At 44.6% G+C, this 17,923-nt stretch overlaps 1 protein-coding gene across 2 annotated transcripts in view; it reads left to right on the plus strand.

The window, feature by feature from the left end:
* The window catches only part of PLA2G16 (phospholipase A2, group XVI), a 35,173-nt gene extending 18,375 nt beyond the window's left edge, over window positions 1–16,798 (plus strand). For both annotated transcript variants that reach the window (XM_011942634.1, XM_011942635.1), the window contains 2 exons: window positions 2,258–2,526; window positions 16,529–16,798. In XM_011942634.1, coding sequence (XP_011798024.1) covers window positions 2,258–2,526; window positions 16,529–16,630 — 371 coding nt within the window. In that variant the 3' untranslated portion in view covers window positions 16,631–16,798. The remainder of the gene's footprint in view (window positions 1–2,257; window positions 2,527–16,528) is intronic.
* Window positions 16,799–17,923: the final 1,125 nt, after the last annotated feature.

The following is a 17,923-nucleotide window of genomic DNA, read 5'->3' on the forward strand; positions in this document are numbered from 1 at the left end:
AGATGGATTTTCATCATATTTGTCAGGCTGGTCTTGAACTCTGGACCTCAGGAGATCCACCTGCCTCAGCCTCCCAAAGTGCTGGGATGACAGGCATGAGCCACCGCATCCGGAGTGCCACACTTTTAAACCATCAGATCTTGTGAGAACTCACTCGTTATCATGAGAACAACATGAGGGAAATCTCGCCCATTATCGTGAGAACATGAGGGAAATCTCGCTCGTGATTCAGTCACCTCCCACATAGTCCCTCCCCTGACACGTGGGGATTACAGTTAACATGAGATTTGGGTGGGATACAGAGCCGAACCATATCACTCCTTATGAGAATCTAATGCCTGATGATCTGTCACTGTCACACATCACCCCAGAAGGGACTGTCTAGTTGCAGGAAAACAAGCTCAGGGCTCCTACTGATTCTGCATTATGGTGAGTTGTGTGATTATTTCGTTATATATTACAATGTAATGATAATAGAAATAAAGTGCACAATAAACGCCATGTGCTTGAATCATCCCCAAACCATCCCTCAACCATCCCTCCCTCCTGCCTAGTCCATGGAAAAATTGTCTTCCACGAAACCTGTCCCTGATGCTAAAAAGGTTGGGGACCGCTGCTTTAGAGGGACCGAGGTGGCATCTGAGGGGGAAGCTCTGCTTTGATTTTTTTCATGCTGTGACTTTGTATGCAACACACTCAAAAAAAATTTTTTTTTGACAGAGTCTCACTCTGTTGCCCAGGCTGGAGTGCAGTGGCGTGATCTCAGCTCACTGCAAATTCTGCCTCCCGGGTTCACACCATTCTCCTGCCTCAGCCTCCTGAGTAGCTGGGACTACAGGTGCCTGGCGCCACACCAGACTAATTTTTTGTATTTTTAGTAGAGATGGGGTTTCACTGTGTTAGGCAGGATGGTCTCAATCTCCTGACCTTGTGATCCGCCCACCTTGGCCTCCCAAAGTGCCGGGATTACAGGCGTCAGCCACCGCGCCTGGCCGCAACACGCTCAACTCTTAAACGTAAAGCTCCTGGGAAGAGGGCAGGTGTTTGGGCAGAGAGATTGGTTATGAATCCAGTTTCCATTCTTCAGCCTTGGTTTCCTTTTTTGCAAACTGAGGATATGAATACTTAACTTGGAGAACGCTCGTGAGAATTCCTCACCCTTCTCTTAAGCCTTTAACTTAAACTGGGGTATAACATAAATACTGTAAAATGTACAAGCATAGTAAAGTATACAGTCAGTGAATTAAAAAAAAATCCATCTATGTAACAATGTCCCAGATCAACATCTAGAACATTCCCACTGTGCCACTTACCCTGAAAGGCTCTCTCGTGCTTCTACAATATCCCTTCCACACCCCTCGCCCAGGCAACCATCATTCTAGCTTTTCCTGCCATAGATGAGGTTTGCCTGTTCTAGAACTTCATGGAAGAGGTATCACATGGCCTACACTCTTTTGTGTCTGGCTTCTTTTAGCAAACATCATGCCCATGTGAGTCATCCATGCTGCTGTGAGTAGCAGGAGATCTTTTTCACTGCTGTGTATTTTCCGTTATATGAATATGCCACAATTTAGCATCCATTTTTCTGACATCAGACACATTGCAAGTTTGGACTGCTATGAATAGAACTGTTATAGACCCTCTTTTTTTTTTTTTCTGAGGAGTCTTGCTCTGTGGCCCAGGCTGGAGTGCAGTGGCATGATCTTGGCTCACTGCAACTTCTGCCTCCCGGGTTTAAGCGAGTCTCCTGCCTCAGCCTCTGGAGTAGCTGGGATTACAGGCGCGCACCACCATGCCCAGCTAAGTTTTGTATTTTTAGTAGAGATGGTGTTTCACCATGTTGATCAGGCTGATCTCGAACTCCTGACCTCAAGTGATCTGCCCGCCTTGGCCTCCCAAAGTGCTGTGATTACAGGCGTGAGCCACCGCGCCTGGCCTTCTGGAATGTTTTATTTTTATCTTTATTTTTTTGTGAGACAGAGTCTCGCTCTGTTGCCTAGGCTGGAGTGCAGTGGTGCAATCTCAACTCACTGCAACCTACACCTCCCGGGTTCCAGCGATTCTCTTGCCTCAGCCTCCTGAGTAGCTGGGATTACGGCACACACCTTCCCCCAAGGCCACAGCCACGCGCCTGACCCTTCCGCATGTTGCTTATCCTATGTGGATGGAGCCAAGGGCAGATACCCTGCTGGGGGCCAGCTCTGAGCCTCTGTGGCCTTTCCCAGAACCAATCTGTTTCCTCTTTGTGGATCTGCAGGTGAGGTTGCAGGAGCGGGTGCAGCCAGCGTCATGTCTGCCCTGACTGACAAGGCCATCGTGAAGAAGGAATTGCTGTATGATGTGGCCGGGAGTGACAAGTACCAGGTCAACAACAAACATGATGACAAGTACTCACCGCTACCCTATAGCAAAATCATCCAGCGGGCGGAGGAGCTGGTGGGGCAGGAGGTGCTCTACAAGCTGACCAGCGAGAACTGCGAGCACTTTGTGAACGAGCTGCGCTATGGAGTCGCCCGCAGTGACCAGGTGTGTCCTCCACCCATGTCGCCTTCCCCAGGAACAAGACCATTCCCTCAGCTGACGGAGGCTGGGGATGGCTATGGAAGCATGAACAAGACAAAGTAGCAGAGACAGAATTACTGCCCTTAAAGATGTCATAGTTGGAGTGGGGACAAGGGTGGGGAAAGAGGCAAGTTGGCAGATCAGTGTAGTTGGGGGTGGGGGTGGGTGGCCAAGGAAGGGAGTCACAGACATGGTATTCATTCCTGTTACCAAGCCCTCCCTAGCCACCTGCCCCTGAGATGGCCCTCCCAGCCCTAAAGGCCGGTTTAAGGACCCACTACCTTACAGATTGGGAAACTGAGTTTAAGTAACTTGTCTACAGCCATTCATTTCATCAAAAATAATCTTTGTTGAGTCTCCAGACCTGGTACCTGTCTTTTCCTGTGCAGATAATTCTCAGAGCTGGGATTTGAAGCCCAGGTCTGTGTGGCATAGCCCGATCATGCTTATAAACAGCACTGTCTTCAGCTTGGCTGAACCCTGAGGGTGAATCTGGGAGACCCTAGGGGATGCAGTTTTGTTCATTTACTTGATTTTATTTTTGTCATTCCTCTTCTTTCAATCTCGTTTTCTCCTCCCATTTTCTTGCACTTCTTCCCCCTCCCTTTCAGCCACTTCCATCTTTTTTTTTTTTTTTGCATAGGTGAAAAAGAACATTGGGAAGGTTCTTACATGGCTGTTGAAACAAAAGGACATATATTTTTTTCAGTGAATGATTAGGTTAAGATCCATCAGGCTGTTCACTTTTATTATTATTATTTTTGAGATCCAATTTCTTCTTCTCTGGTCAGTGTGGTGGTTAAGAGCATGGGCTCCTGGAGTCAGGCCAGCGTGGGCTGGACCTGGTCTCTGCCTTTTGCCGGCTGTCTGACCTCAGGAGAGTTAGTCCAGTTCCCTACACTTTGGTAAAGTACGAATGATAATACTCATCTTGGAGGATTACCATGTAAATTAAATAGGAGCATGTTTATTCTTAGCACAGTGCTGACTCAAAAAATTCACTGAATACATTGTAGTAGTAAAAATAGTCATAATTATCCTCTTTTTTTTTTTGCTTGGTTCATCCAGTGCCTGGTCCACTGGCCTCTGTGGGCCACAGCGACTTGAATGGGAAGACACTGACTAACACCACCTGTAGGATCACTGTTCCTCTCTTCACACTGCTGATAACCAGCTGTGCTTACTACACCAACCCTCATGTTTGTTAGGCGGCTCCTACACCTGTCTACAGTGAGATATTAGTTACCTTTAAACGGGTATCCTCTTACCTTTTTTTCAATCAGTTGGGTTATTAATGTTCAACAACTAGTTATATATGAATGTTAAAGGTGATCAACTTAGAAATTGAGTAGGTGGTACATAGCTAACTAGGTAAAGAAAGGGCAGTATTGCCAATGTTTGTGAAGACTGCCGTCTGTCGGTCATGGTCTGGCTTCAACTTCCCCGAAAGTTGATAAGAGCTTTCTTCTGGGGAATCAGTGGGCAGGGCCATGAGAAGTTTGTTAGTGCCCAAATATTGGCAGGTTTCAAAAGGTGATGCAATGAAAGCAGGAGACCAGGGGATAGTGGCGCTTACCACATCTATCTCTTGGGGATAACAGGCTTCAAAACATTTGTCTCTTGTTTTTTCTTAAAACAATTTTATTTTAGGCTGGGCACAGTGGCTCACGCCTGTAATCCCAGCACTTTGGGAGACTGAAGCAGGCAGACCACTTGAGGTCAGGAGTTTGAGACCAGCCTGGCCAACATAGTGAAACCCCGTCTCCACTAAATACAAAGGCCAGGTGCGGTGGCTCACGCCTGTAATCCCAGCACTTTGGGAGGCAGATGGGCGGATCATGAGGTCAGGAGATCGCGACCATCCTGGCTAACATGGTGAAACCCCATCTCTACTAAAAATACAAAAACTTAGCCAGACATGGTGGTGGGTACCTGTGGTCCCACCTACTCGGGAGGCTGAGGCGGGAGAATGGTGTGAACCCAGGAGGCAGAGCTTGTAGTGAGCCGAGATGGCACCACTGCACTCCAGCCTGGGCAATGCAGCGAGACTCCGTCCCAAAAAAAAAATTGGCTGGGCGTGGTGGTGATCATCTGTAATCCCAACTACTTGGGAGACTGAGGCAAGATAATCACTTGAACCCAGGAGGCGGAGGTTGCCGTGAGCCAAGATCGCACCATTGCACTCCAGCCTAGGCAACAGAGCGAGACCCAGTCTCCAAAAAAAATAGAGATGAGGTCTCACTCTGTTACCAAGGCTGGTCTTGAACTCCTGAGCTCAAATGATCCTAATGCCTCAGCCTCCCAAAGTGCTAGGATTATAGACATAAGCCACTGTGCCCGGCCACATTTGTCTCTTGAGTCACACTTGATGAGGCATGGCTGTCATCTTGGTATCTCTCTTTACTAGCATCCTAGAAATTCCTTTCTGTTCCCTGCTGTATTAAGGTTTTTATCCTCTGTAGTTCACATCTTTCTCTTTTTTGGTTTATGCCCTTGTTTTGGTAGACTACTTCCCCTAATAGTTTACTGAGAAATGGTACATTTAAAAAAGATCCCTAGGCAGGCATGGTGGCATGTGCCTGTAATCCCAGCTACTCAAGAGGCTGAGGCACAAGAATTGCTTGAACTCAGGAGGCAGAGGTTGTTGCAGTGAGCTGAGATCATGCCACTGTACTCCAGCCTAGGTGACAGAGTGAGACTTGGTCTAAACAAAACAAAACAAAAAAACCAAGAAACGAAAAACAAACAAACAAAACAAGATCTTGCATGCCTGAAAATATCTTCATTTTATCATCACATTTGATTAAGGCTGGGTATAGAATTCTAGGTTAGAAACAGTATTTTTTTTTCAGAATTTTGAAGGCATTGGTTTATTGTCATCTAGTTTTTGCTACTGTGGTAGAGAAGTTTGAAGCTGTTCTGGTTTTTGATCCTTTGTATGTGATCGATTATTTCTTTTCAGAACCATATAGAATCTTCTCTTCATCCTCAGTGTTCTGAAATTTTATTACCTTGCATGGGTGTCTTTTCAGTATTGTGCCAGGTACCCAATGACTCCTGTCAGTTTGGAAACTCAGTTTCTTTAGTTCTGGGAAATGTTCCGTTTTGTGTTCTCTGGCACTCCTATTATTAGACTGTTGGACCCCCAGACTGCTCTGCTGATTTTCTTATCTTCTCTCTCTTGTTTTCCATTTATGTATCTTTTTATTTATTTATTAAGACAGAGTCTCGTTTTGTCGCCTAGGCTAGAGCACAGTGGTGCAATGTTGGCTCACTGTAGCCTACACCTTCTGGGTTCAAGTGGTTCTCCTGTCTCAGCCTCCAGAGCGGCTGGGACTACAGGCATGTGCCACCACAGCTGGGTAATTTTTGTATTTTTATTAGAGATGGGGTTTCCCCATATTGGTCAGGCTGGTGGGATTTCCCCATGTTGGCCAGGCTGGTCTGGAATTCCTGACCTTAAGTGATCTGCCTGTTTCCGCCTCCCAAAGTGCTGAGATTACAGGTGTGAGCCACTGTGCCTGGCCCATTTATGTATCTTTTTAAATTTGAAAGTGAACATTTATTGACAGATTTAGGTATAATAGAAGTTTTTGTTTGTTTCTTTTTTAAGTAGCAGTGACAATATTAGCATAAGAAAGGGAAACATGATAAAAAATTGAGTTTCATCGTTGGTGATCTTGCATTATGAGGTTTTTACTTACTCATGGTAAAACTCATGCTCCTATGCAGCAAGAAACTCCAAATACAGAGTACAAGACAACCCTGGGAATCAATAAGATACTTTTTGAAATTCAGAGTGCTACATTAAGAATATTTGGTAGGTTTCCAAAATATATCCTAATCATCTCATTTAGTTATTCTTTCAGCAATTGTTAATAGAATAAACAATGGGTCTGATCAGGCGTGGTGGCTCACGCTTGTAATCCCAGCACTTTGGGAGGCCGAGGCGGGTAGATCACCTAAGGTCAGGAGTTCGAGACCATAGTGGCCAAGATGGTGAAACCTCATCTCTACTAAAAATACAAAAATTAGCTGGCCGTGATGGCGGGCACCTGTAATCCCAGCTACTACGGAGGCTAAGGCAGGAGAATCACTTGAACTCGGGAGGCAGAGGTTGCAGTGGACTGAGATTGCGCCACTGCACAACAGAGCAAGATTCCATCTCCAAAAAAAAAAAAAAAAAAGGCCGGGCGCAGTGGCTCAAGCCTGTAATCCCAGCACTTTGGGAGGCCGAGACGGGCGGATCACGAGGTCAGGAGATCGAGACCATCCTGGCTAACACGGTGAAACCCTGTCTCTACTAAAAATACAAAAGATTAGCTGGGCGAGGTGGCAGGCGCCGGTGGTCCCAGCTACTCAGGAGGCTGAGGCAGGAGAATGGCGTGAACCCGGGAGGCGGAGGTTGCAGTGAGCTGAAATCTGGCCACTGCACTCCAGCCTGGGCGACAGAGCAAGACTCCGTCTCAAAAAAAAAAAAGAAAAAAAAAAAGAGGTCCACAAGTTTATATAAGTGGAGGATTTTTTGTCAACACAAAATTGTTACATAATTAGTAAACTACATTGTCATTAGGAACAAATGCTATTTTTAATTTTAATTTTTTTAGAGAATGGTCTTTCTCTGTTGCCCAGGCTGGAGTGCAGTGCCACAACCTCAGCTCACTACGGCCTCAACCTCCCAGATTCAAGTGATCCTCCCACCTCAGCTTGCCAAGTAGCTAGGACTAGGCCAGGTGCAGTGGCTCATGCCTGTAATCCCAACACTTTGTGAGCCTGAGGCGGGCAGATCACTTGAGGCCAGGAGTTCGAGACCAGCCTGGCCAACATGGTGAAACCCCGTCTCTACTAAAAATACAAAAATTAGCTGGGTGTGATCACGGGTGCCTGTAGTCCCAACTACTCAGGAGGCTGAGGCAGGAGAATCGCTTGAACTCTGGAGGTGGAGGTTGCAGTGAGCCAAGATTGCACCACTGCACTCTAGCCTGGGCAACAGAGCGAGACTCTGTCTCAAACACACACACACACACAGTAGCTGGGACTGGGGGTGCACATCACCATGCCTGGCTGATTTTTGTATTTTTTGTAGAGACAGGGTCTCACTTTGTTGTCTCGGCTGGTCTTAAACTCCTAGGCTCTAGCAACCCTCCTGCCTCAGCCTCCCAAAGTGCTAGAATTATAGGCGTGAGCCACTGTGCCTGGCCACAAATGCTATTGAGAGTAATTAAATAAAATTCCAAATCTTGAAATAGTAAAATAAGAAATGTTTTATACCGTTATTCTTTTTGTTAACAATAATTTAACCCTCGCAAAATGAAACAATACAAATTGAACACATCACACTTTTCTTCCTGTGACTTTGGCCCTACCCATCTACCCATTCACTTGAAAGAGGCAAAACAACGATAACCAACAATGAAACAGCATGAACAATTCTACTTGATCCCATCACAGAAAATGAAGCCAGAACATTCTACAACACAAACAGAGGTGCCATCTCTACTGCTTCTAAAGATTTCTTCTTTCATTTCTTGGTCTGGAATGGGGGTTTCTCAGCCTCAGCACTAGTGACATTATGGCAGATAATTCTTCATTGTCGTGTCCTGTCCTGTGCAGTGTAGGATGTTTAGCAGCGTCCCTGGCCTCTACACACTAGATACCAGTAGCATCCCACAGCCAGATGTAAGAACCAAAAATGTCTGTAGACATTGCCAAATTCCCCCCACAGGGAAAAACCGTCTCCAGTTGAGAACTAGTAACTTAGGTGAGTAATGATCACTGACACATGCTGCGAGTCAAATTAACATAGGACTTCTGGCCGGGCGCAGTGGCTTACACCTGTAATCCCGAGACTTTGAGAGGCCAAGGCAGGTGGATTAGGAGGTCAAGAGATCGAGACCATCCTGGCCAACATGGTGAAACCCCGTTTCTACTAAAAATACAAAAATTAGCTGGGCGTGGTGGTGCGCACCTGTAGTATTAGCTACTTGGGAGGCTGAGGCAGGAGAATCACTTGAACCCAGGAGGTGGAGGTTGCAGCGAGCCAAGATTGCACCATTGCACTCCAGGTGGGCAACAAGAGCAAAACTCCGTCTCAAAAAAAAAAAAGAACTTTGATGCATGCCCCATCTTGCTAGAGATGATAGATTTAGTACAAACTGGAAAATGTCCACCAGTAGTTTTCTTTGTAAGCACTGGGCAGTGAAGTGACTTTCCTTTTCATTTAACTCATGAGGATAATTTTTTTTTTTTTTTTTTTGAGACAGAGTCTCACTCCATCGCCCAGGCTGGAGTGCAGTGGCACGATATCCGCTCACTGCAAGCTCTGCCGCCTCCCGGGTTCATGCCATTCTCCTGCCTCAGCCTCCCTAGAAGCTGGGACTACAGGTGCCCGCCATCGTGCCCGGCTAATTTTTTTGTATTTTCAGTAGAGACGGGGTTTCACCGTGTCAGCCAGGATGGTCTCGATTTCCTGACCTCGTGATCCGCCCTCCTTGGCCTCCCAAAGTGCTGGGATTACAGGCGTGAGCCACCACACCCAGCCGACGATATTTTTGTTTTACAGAATCTGATCAGTCATTATGTTTATTTGTGCTGAGCTCTTTGAAGCAGACTAGATTTTACCTCAAAAGAATATTTATGATCAATCAAATTTCCCGAGAAGGAAAACAATGAATTTAAACTAAAATGTAATTTGTGCTTTATATGCCTAAGAATATTGGATTCTCCTACTTTCCACCTACCTAAAAATATTTAGGTTTCAAAAAAGGTATATTTTAGTAGAATCTGGTAAAGAAGCTTTTATACTGAATAGTACTTAAAAAAAAAAGCAACCAGAAGCTATACTCACAATGAAGTCTAGTCTGAGTGAGAGAAAATATTAAGGTAAAAAGAAATTGAAGATGTGTCTGGTGGCAATATATATTTATACACACACACACACACACACACACACACATAACATAAATCTGGATAAATTGTGGGGTATTATTTTGAAATTACTGTAAATGAAACCGAATTTCCATACAAATATTTTATTTCTTTTAAAATGATTTATTTATTATTTTTTGTATACTTGATCACTGTTGGAAAATATACAACTATTTCATAACCATTCTTATATCGTGACCTCTAACAGTCTAAATTCCATTGCTTTCAGAATAACGCTACACTCGCCACTTCTTCTTTAATCCACCCTATAACGTTGTTGAAAGTGAAGGCAGCACGTTAGCACTTTCTTTTTTCCAGAAATGATTCAGATTTCCCTAAATCAGGGCTTAACTCAGAAGAGCTTTGTAGTATAAATGTATAAATGTCTGTAGTCTGGTAGAATTTGTTTGCCCACTTAAAAAAAAACAAAACAAAACAGTCTTCTTACTATTTCTAATGAGAGACAGCTTTTCTCTTTCACAATATCCTGATTTAAGAGCTGTGACACACACCAGGTAGCCCGTTTTCATGATCACAAATCCTGTAATAATAACACAGCAGCTGGACTTTCAGTCTGCAACATGAAAATGATCAATGGCCTCTGAAAGTAGCACTGACTCTTGGAGAGAGAGGTTTTCCCATAAAGTTTGCGCTATTAGGACTAACTAGCTTCCAACAGTCTTGCCTTTAATCATACTCTTTGACTATGTACAAAGCATGACTACAAACAATGAGGTGGTTGTTGTTTTCCTTGACAAAGTATCTTTTGTATGAACCAGTTGCATCAGCATTTGTTTTCACACCATGAGATTCTATAAAGAACTAGGGACATATTATTCCTCCTCCATTATCTGCAAACTATTTCTCCTACCCTGACACAGAGCTTAGCCAGGAAAATGCTGGATACAAGTGATTTTATGCAGGCTCCCTAGCAAGTTAACCCAACAGAACCATGGCTGCCAGAAAACCATGCCTAATTATCTTTTAGAGGAACAGTTAAAGACTTATCGGCAGTCAAACCTCAGGTTGGTAGCTCCATCCAAACTTTGGTCATCTGGTCATCATGAATTCTGTCTGTTAAAACTACTTTTTTTTTTTTTTTTGAGAGGGAGTCTCACTCTGTCACCCAGGCTGGAGTGCAGTGGCGTAATCTTGGCTCACTGCAACCACTGTCTCCCGGGTTCAAGTGATTCTCCTGCCTCAGCCTCCTGAGTAGCTGGGATTACAGGTGCCTGCCACCACGCCCAGCTGATTTTTGAATGTTTAGTAGAGACGAGGTTTCACCATGTTGATCAGGCTGGTCTCGAACTCCTGACCTCATCATCTGCGTGCCTCGGACTCCCAAAGTGCTGGGATTAGAAGCATGAGCTGCTGTGCCTGGCCATCTGTTGAAACTTATATGTGACCAATGTTGAGAAGAGTTTGGAGATCTTCAGTGGTTAAAAATATATATGTATCTTGATGCTACCGAGACTTATCTGGGTCATAAATGTGTTTAATGTCAGGAAACACATAGCTGTGGTTAACCTCAGGAAACATAGCAGTGTAATTAACCCAAGGTGACCAGAACTGATCTCTCAGCAGCCAGAACTCATGATGGCAAAACTCACAGCCGAGTGTTGTGGTATACTGTGATAGTTTCCTTTCTGTTTGGGGAGGGAGGTGGAGGGAGTTATTTTTTCTTGATGATAATTATTACTTCCTTTCATTGCTGAGTTTTCTTTGTATCTATTGTCAATTCTTCCCACACGATCCAATTAACTCTTAGTACAGTTCTCCACAAGGGAAATCACATCAAGTAATCTACCAGTTCTTGTTTATTTTGCTTAGACACATCTATCCCAGGGATGGCCCTTCTTCCCTCTGTGCTGGTTGCTCCTTGGCCAATTGCATGGCTGTCATCCTGGACTCCCCTTTGCTGTCATCCTTGGGATTTCCTTTCCTTCTCTTGGATTGCGTTCTCTGATTCTGTGATCTCTTAGTTTTCTGTTTCTTTGCTCTTTCTCTTATTTAGGTAGATCACATCCTCCGGAAGTTGCTTTAGGTTAGAAACACAGTACAATGGGAGAGGATGATGGTTATGGCAGTCTTCAACATGCTGGGCTCTGAAGTCACAATGCTCCAATCTGGATTGATAAGTGCATTCTTTTCCTATTGCTGCTGTAACAAATTACTACAAAGTTAGCGGCTTAAGACTCCACAATGTATTAGCAACAGTTCTGTGGGCCAGAAGTCTAAAATGAGTTTCACTGGGCTAAAATCAAAGCATTGACATTCTTTTCTGGTGTCTGTAGGAGAGAATCAATTTTCTTGCCTTTTCCAACTTCTAGAGGTTACTGGCATTCCTTGGCGTATAGTCCCCATCTATCTTCAAAGCTAGAGCAATGGCTGGTTGAGTCTTATATTGCATCACTGTGACACTGACTCTTCGGTCTGTCTTCTACATTTTAAGGAACTTTGTAATTACATTGGGCCCACCTGAATAATCTAGGATAATTTCCTCTTTTCTTTTGTTTTTATTTTTTTGAGACAGAGTCTTGCTCTGTTGCCCAGGCTGGAGTGCAGTGGCATGATTTCGGCTCACTGCAACCTCTGCCTCCTGGGTTCAAGTGATTCTCCTGCCTCAGCCTCCCGAGTAGCTGGGATTACACGCACCCGCCACCACGCCTGGCTAATAATTTTTGTATTTTTAGTAGAGATGGGGTTTCACCATATTGGCCAGGCTGGTCTTGAACTCCTAACCTCGTGATCCACCTTCCTCGGCCTCCCAAAGTGCTGGGATTACAGGCGTGAGCCACCGCGCCAGGCTGATAATTTCCCTATTTTAAGGTAAATTGATTAGCAGCCTTAATTCCATCTGTAACCTTAATTCTCACTTGCCATGTAGCATGATATATTTATAGATTCCTGAAATGAGGACATGGACACCTTTTGGGGCTTATTATTCTGCCTACCAGTTATTCTTTATACCTGGTACTAAGCTGTTATCCTGGGATCTCCCTTCACTGTCATTCTGGGGAGATTCCCATGCAGTCTCTCTAGTACTAGAAGGCCCATTTTCTCTATCTCACGTCTTCTACTTTTTCCATTTACTCCCCTGTTTTGGGGGAACCATTTTCAGCAGCTTTCTGTAAAAGGATGCATGGGAGGTCAATTCTTTGAGACCCTGTATGTCTGAATTACTTGTCATTTTACCCTCTCACTCGATTTGATACTTTGTCTGGGTATAGAATTCCAGGTTGGAAATGGTTTCACTTCCGAGTTTTGGAGGCATTGCTCCATTGCCTTCTTGGTTCCAGAATTGCTTTTGAGAAGTCTGAAGCCATCCTGATTCCTGATCTTTTCTCCATTTCCTGTTTTCCTCCCTGCTCTAAATGTTGTAATATCTTTACACAATCTTCTAAAATTTCATAGTAATGTGCCTTTGTGTAGGTCTCCTTTTATCCATTAAGATGGGACTCAGAGCACTATTTCTTTTTTTTTTTTTTCTTTTTTCTTTTGAGACGGAGTCTTGCTCTGTTGTCTGGGCTGGAGTGCAGCAGTACCATCTCAGCTCACTGCAACCTCTGCCTTCCAGGTTCAAGTGATTCTCTTGCCTCAGTCTCCCGAGTAGCTGGGATTACAGGTGCCCACCACCATGTCTGGCTAATTTTTTGTATTTTTTGTAGAAATGGGGTTTCACCATGTTGACCAGGCTGTTCTCGAACTCCTGAGCTCAAGCAATCCGCCTGCCTTGGCCTCCCAAAGTGCTGGGATTACAGGCGTGAGCCACTGCACCTGGCCTGATTGTTTTGCTGTTGTCGTCTTTTACTTTGGTTTCTATTTCTTTATTTTTTTGCTGTTCCTTTTGAGAGATTTCCTTAACTCAACCTTTCTATTGAGTTTGTTATTTCTGTCATATTTTTATTTTCTATGAACCATTTTTATTCTCTCAATATTCCATTACTTTTTATAGTACCATGTTCTCATTTATTGGATGTAATATGCTGTCTTATTCTCCAATGATAAGTTTTACACTGGATCTTAGCCAAAAGGCTGAGAAGCAATCTAATGATAGTTTTTAAAAGGGTGTTTTCTTTTGGATGCAATATGCTCTTATTCTCCAATGATAATTTTTACACTTGATCTTAGCCAAAAGACTGAGAAGCAATCTAATGATAGTTTTTAAAAGGATGGTTTCTTTCCTTTCCTTTTTTTTTTTTTTTGAGGCGGAGTCTTGCTCTGTCGCCCAGACTGGAGTGCAACGGCCGGATCTCAGCTCACTGCAAGCTCCGCCTTCTGGGTTTCCGCCATTCTCCTGCCTCAGCCTCCTGAGTAGCTGGGACTACAGGCGCCCGCCACCACGCCTGGCTAGTTTTTTGTATTTTTTAGTAGAGATGGGGTTTCACTATGTTAGCCAGGATGGTCTCAATCTCCTGACCTCGTGATCCGCCCATCTCGGCCTCCCAAAGTGCTGGGATTACAGGCTTGAGCCACCGCGCCCGGCCCGGATGGTTTCTTTTCTAGATATGGTTTCTGTTTCTCCAGATTGCTATTTGTTTTTGTCTTCAATTTTAGAGGCCTTCTTCAGATGTTTGGTATGTTGGTTGTATGCTCATGATTAAAGGTACGCTTGCTGGATGGGGCGCGGTGGCTCACACCTGTAATCCCAGCACTTTGGGAGGCCGAGGCGGGTGAATCACAAGGTCAGGAGTTCGAAAGCAGTCTGGCCAACATAGTAAAACCCCGTCTGTACTAAAAATACACAAATTAGCCAGGTGTGCTGGCGGGCACCTGTAATCCCAGTTACTTGGGAGGCCGAGGCAGGAGAATCGCTAGAAACCGGAAGGCGGACATTGCTGTGAGCCGAGATTGTGCCACTGCACTCCAGCCTGGGAAACAAGAGCAAAACTCAGTCTCAAAAAAAAAAAAAAAGTGCACTTGCAACCATCATGTTCAGTTGAATTCAAAGAAAACCAATTCATATTACGTAGTGTAAACTAAAATAGTTAACAAATTATATCCTAAAAACAAGGTCTGTTGGTTAAATGTTGTGTGCCCTAGGTTTTAAAATTACAACAGCTAAATACAATTTCTCCTCTTAAATTTGTTAAGCTAAATATGTATTGGTTCTTTTTATTTTAGAATCCTTAAAGCATCTTAAACAGTTCTTTTTTTCCAAGAGAAATTACAAATAACATTTCTGTCAAATGGTACTTGTGTAAAGCCACCTTTCTTATATTTATAGTTTTGGTTTTTCAGTTGTATACACAATAATACTCACTGTCTTACTATCAGAAAATTGTTTTGACCAAGATTTATTATTCAACTTCATAGGTTAGGAAAGAGATGCTAATTCTTTCTTCCTATGTTTTCTTTGTTATTATTCTCTTACCCTCTATATATACTGGCCTCTAATGTATACTGTAAAATCATTATGTTGTTGAGATCACTTCATTATGATTTATATAACAGAGTATCTCACCTCTTTCTTGCTGTATTGCCCAGGATGGAGTCCAATGGTGCGATCTTCACTCACTGCAAATTCCACTTCCCGGGTTCAAGTGATTTTCCTGCCTCAGCCTCCTGAATACCTGGGACTATAGGCACATGCCCACCAGGCCTGGCTAATTTTTGTATTTTTTGTAGAGACGGGGTTTTGCCACGTTGGCTGGGTTTGTCTGGAACTCCTGGCCTCAAGTGATCCACCTGTCTCGGCCTCCCAAAGTGCTGGGATTACAGGCGTGAGCCACTGCACCCAGCTGAGCATCTCACCTCTTTCATACTGTTTGCTGAACAGTTTTCAGTTTGTCAAAAAAAAGGTGGGGGTTTGCTACTGGATGGAGCTCTGAGTGAGTGGAGGTGGGCATAGGGGCAGTGGCTTGCCGACTTTGAGTTTCACTGCAGGATGATCTGGGTGGGCTGTTTGGGAATTCCCAGTTTTGGTATCTTTTGTTATTTGCATTTGGGCTAGATTCCCCAGAAAAGTCTTCTGGACTCTTGTGTGGAGGGTAAAGTTCTGGGAACAGAGAGGGGTAGGAGGTCTGGGAGTCTCACATTTAGCATCTTTACAGTCTCAATCTCTTGTTTGTGGTATGATACCCACATTCTCACGTGTGCTTCTAGGTTTCTAGGCCCCTAAGCCTTCTGTTGCACCCTCTGCAGAGAATAAGCTTTCAGACTTCTGTTGGGGGTCAGGGAGGAGGTTCACGGACCAGCTAAAGCTCTCTTTCATTCTTTCCCACTTCCAGAGGCACCTGGGTTTAATATGTGATCCGTTTGGAGTATTCTTTTGTATAATTAGGCTTTATCCTCAGTTTTTTCCACTGCTGCCTTAGGATTTAGTGTTTTCTGAATTCTTGTGGAATTATGCCTTAAACAAATGCCTTAGTTTACTTTTAGTTGAGTTTCAGGAGGCAGCATAATTGGATATATATTCAATTTTTACCCGGGAATTTACTTTTACTTTTGAAACACTTTTTTTCCTACTACAAACAAGTCAGATATCCTAATAATTCTAAGTATAACATCACTACTATTTATAGTTGAGTCATTTATTGAAGAACATGTGAAGAGTACCTCCGTCCTCCGTGCCTGGCAGGACAAGCACTGGGGATACGGTGATCAACAAGACAGCCGAGTTCCTTGCTCTTATGGAGGTCATAGGCTACTGACTATTCAGTAACAATTCCTCCCTGACTCTACCTTTGCTTCTAGAGCTCCCCATTGGCCAGCCAAGATCTTGACCATCCTTACATCAGCTCCCTGTCCTTTCCACAGCCACGCTCTGAGGATTTACATGCTTTAAATACCCACATGGTGAATCCAGTTTTCCATCTTTGGTTCCACGTAAATTTCAGGCCAGCTGGCTCTAGTCAGGAATTCTTTCCCCATCCAGCTCTCTCCTCCCCTCTTCCCTACCAATGTTTGTTGACTCCTTAGTTTGGCCAGGGAGGCCAAGGGGCACGTGAGGTACCCCGAGCTGAATGTTCCTGCTGAATATGCAGCCTGTACTCTGAATCCTGACGCAGAGTCTGACCCACCCTCCCCTTTGTTGCAGGTCAGAGATGTCGTCATCGCTGCAAGCGTTGCAGGAATGGGCTTGGCAGCCATGGGCCTTATTGGAGTCATGTTCTCAAGAAACAAGCGACAAAAGCAATAACTGAAAAAGACTGTCCTGTCAGCGATGACTTTATACATCAAGGGGATCTTGTTTTGCTAGAGTTTGGGGTTTGGTTTGTGGATTTCATTGTGATTTATAATAAGGCTTATTTTCACAGAATAAAATAAAGTACAACGAGGGAGGATTTTATTGGGGGAAATGCAGCAAGAACTGCCTGGTGTGAATTCTGTTCAGGGAACAGCCAGGCTCTCTTCCTGGCCAGGGTTTTCTTTCACTTTCTTTTTGCGTGCTGTGTTCTTTGCATTGCAGCAAGCAGGGTCCAGCTCCAGTTATCTCAACTAGAGGGCGTTTCTGGTCGTCAGAATACATGTGGGGCGGAAGGGAGACAGACAGACGTAATACACAAGAATAGAAACCAGCAGACAGCTGGGACTCTTGGCCTGGAACTAGATCTGGGATGGCCTCTGAGACTCAGCAGCTGGAGTCTGTAGATGCTCAGCCGAGTTGAAAAAAAAAAAGTCCTTGGCTATCAGGAAATTTAGTATAGGTGCTTGCCAATCTGACTAAAATTTCCATTATTTTCCTCTGCTCTACACGTCTTCCCTCCGCCTTGTTGCTTCCATCTCCTTAGCACTCCTGCTTCCTCACCGCTTCTGCTTGCCATGATCCCCAAGTCTCTGACCCACATTCCTGCCTGCTCTTCTCCCACATCTGCTCAGATGCTTTCCCTGTGGTCTGTCTGCGGGTCCACGCTCCCAGTGCCACCCCCAGGAGATAATCTGATAGGCTCAGTTCGCCGGCTAACTCAACTTTCCCATTGACTACCTTTGGGTCAGGTGATCTCCACTAGACGTATCACCTATGCCTGATGGTGGGTCACAGGGTGCAAATGTTGCTTGAGAGCTTAGTGGGTTAGGGATGTGGCTGGGCTCATGGCTGACATCCCTGCTGCTGACCCCTTACAGGTCAGGCTGGGAGAAGGTGCCATGTTGTGTGGATGGTCATTTGAGGTCTTGCAGCTGTTGCTCGCTGGGCTTGGCAGGTGTTCAAAGTGACCATTTTTCTGAAGTGCTTTTTTTCGAGTATTCCTCAGACGTACTCCCCTGGGGCCGACGGTCCTTCCTTCCACCGGGTGATGCTTCCCTACTTGCTTGTGAATGTTTCCTTCATCTCTGGGTTGTCTGGGGACAGTTCTGTCTGTTGGAGGCCTGGGCAGGATTTACAAAGGGCTCCATGCCAGCTCCTTCCTGCTGGGTCCACATCTGGTGTAGGGTAAACACCTGCCCATTTATGTCCTAGTGTTGGTAGAAGAATCATTTTCTTTCAGTACAG

The sequence above is a fragment of the Colobus angolensis genome, unplaced genomic scaffold (genome assembly GCF_000951035.1).
Source record: "Colobus angolensis palliatus isolate OR3802 unplaced genomic scaffold, Cang.pa_1.0 Scaffold21, whole genome shotgun sequence".
Taxonomy (NCBI): Eukaryota; Metazoa; Chordata; class Mammalia; order Primates; family Cercopithecidae; genus Colobus; species Colobus angolensis.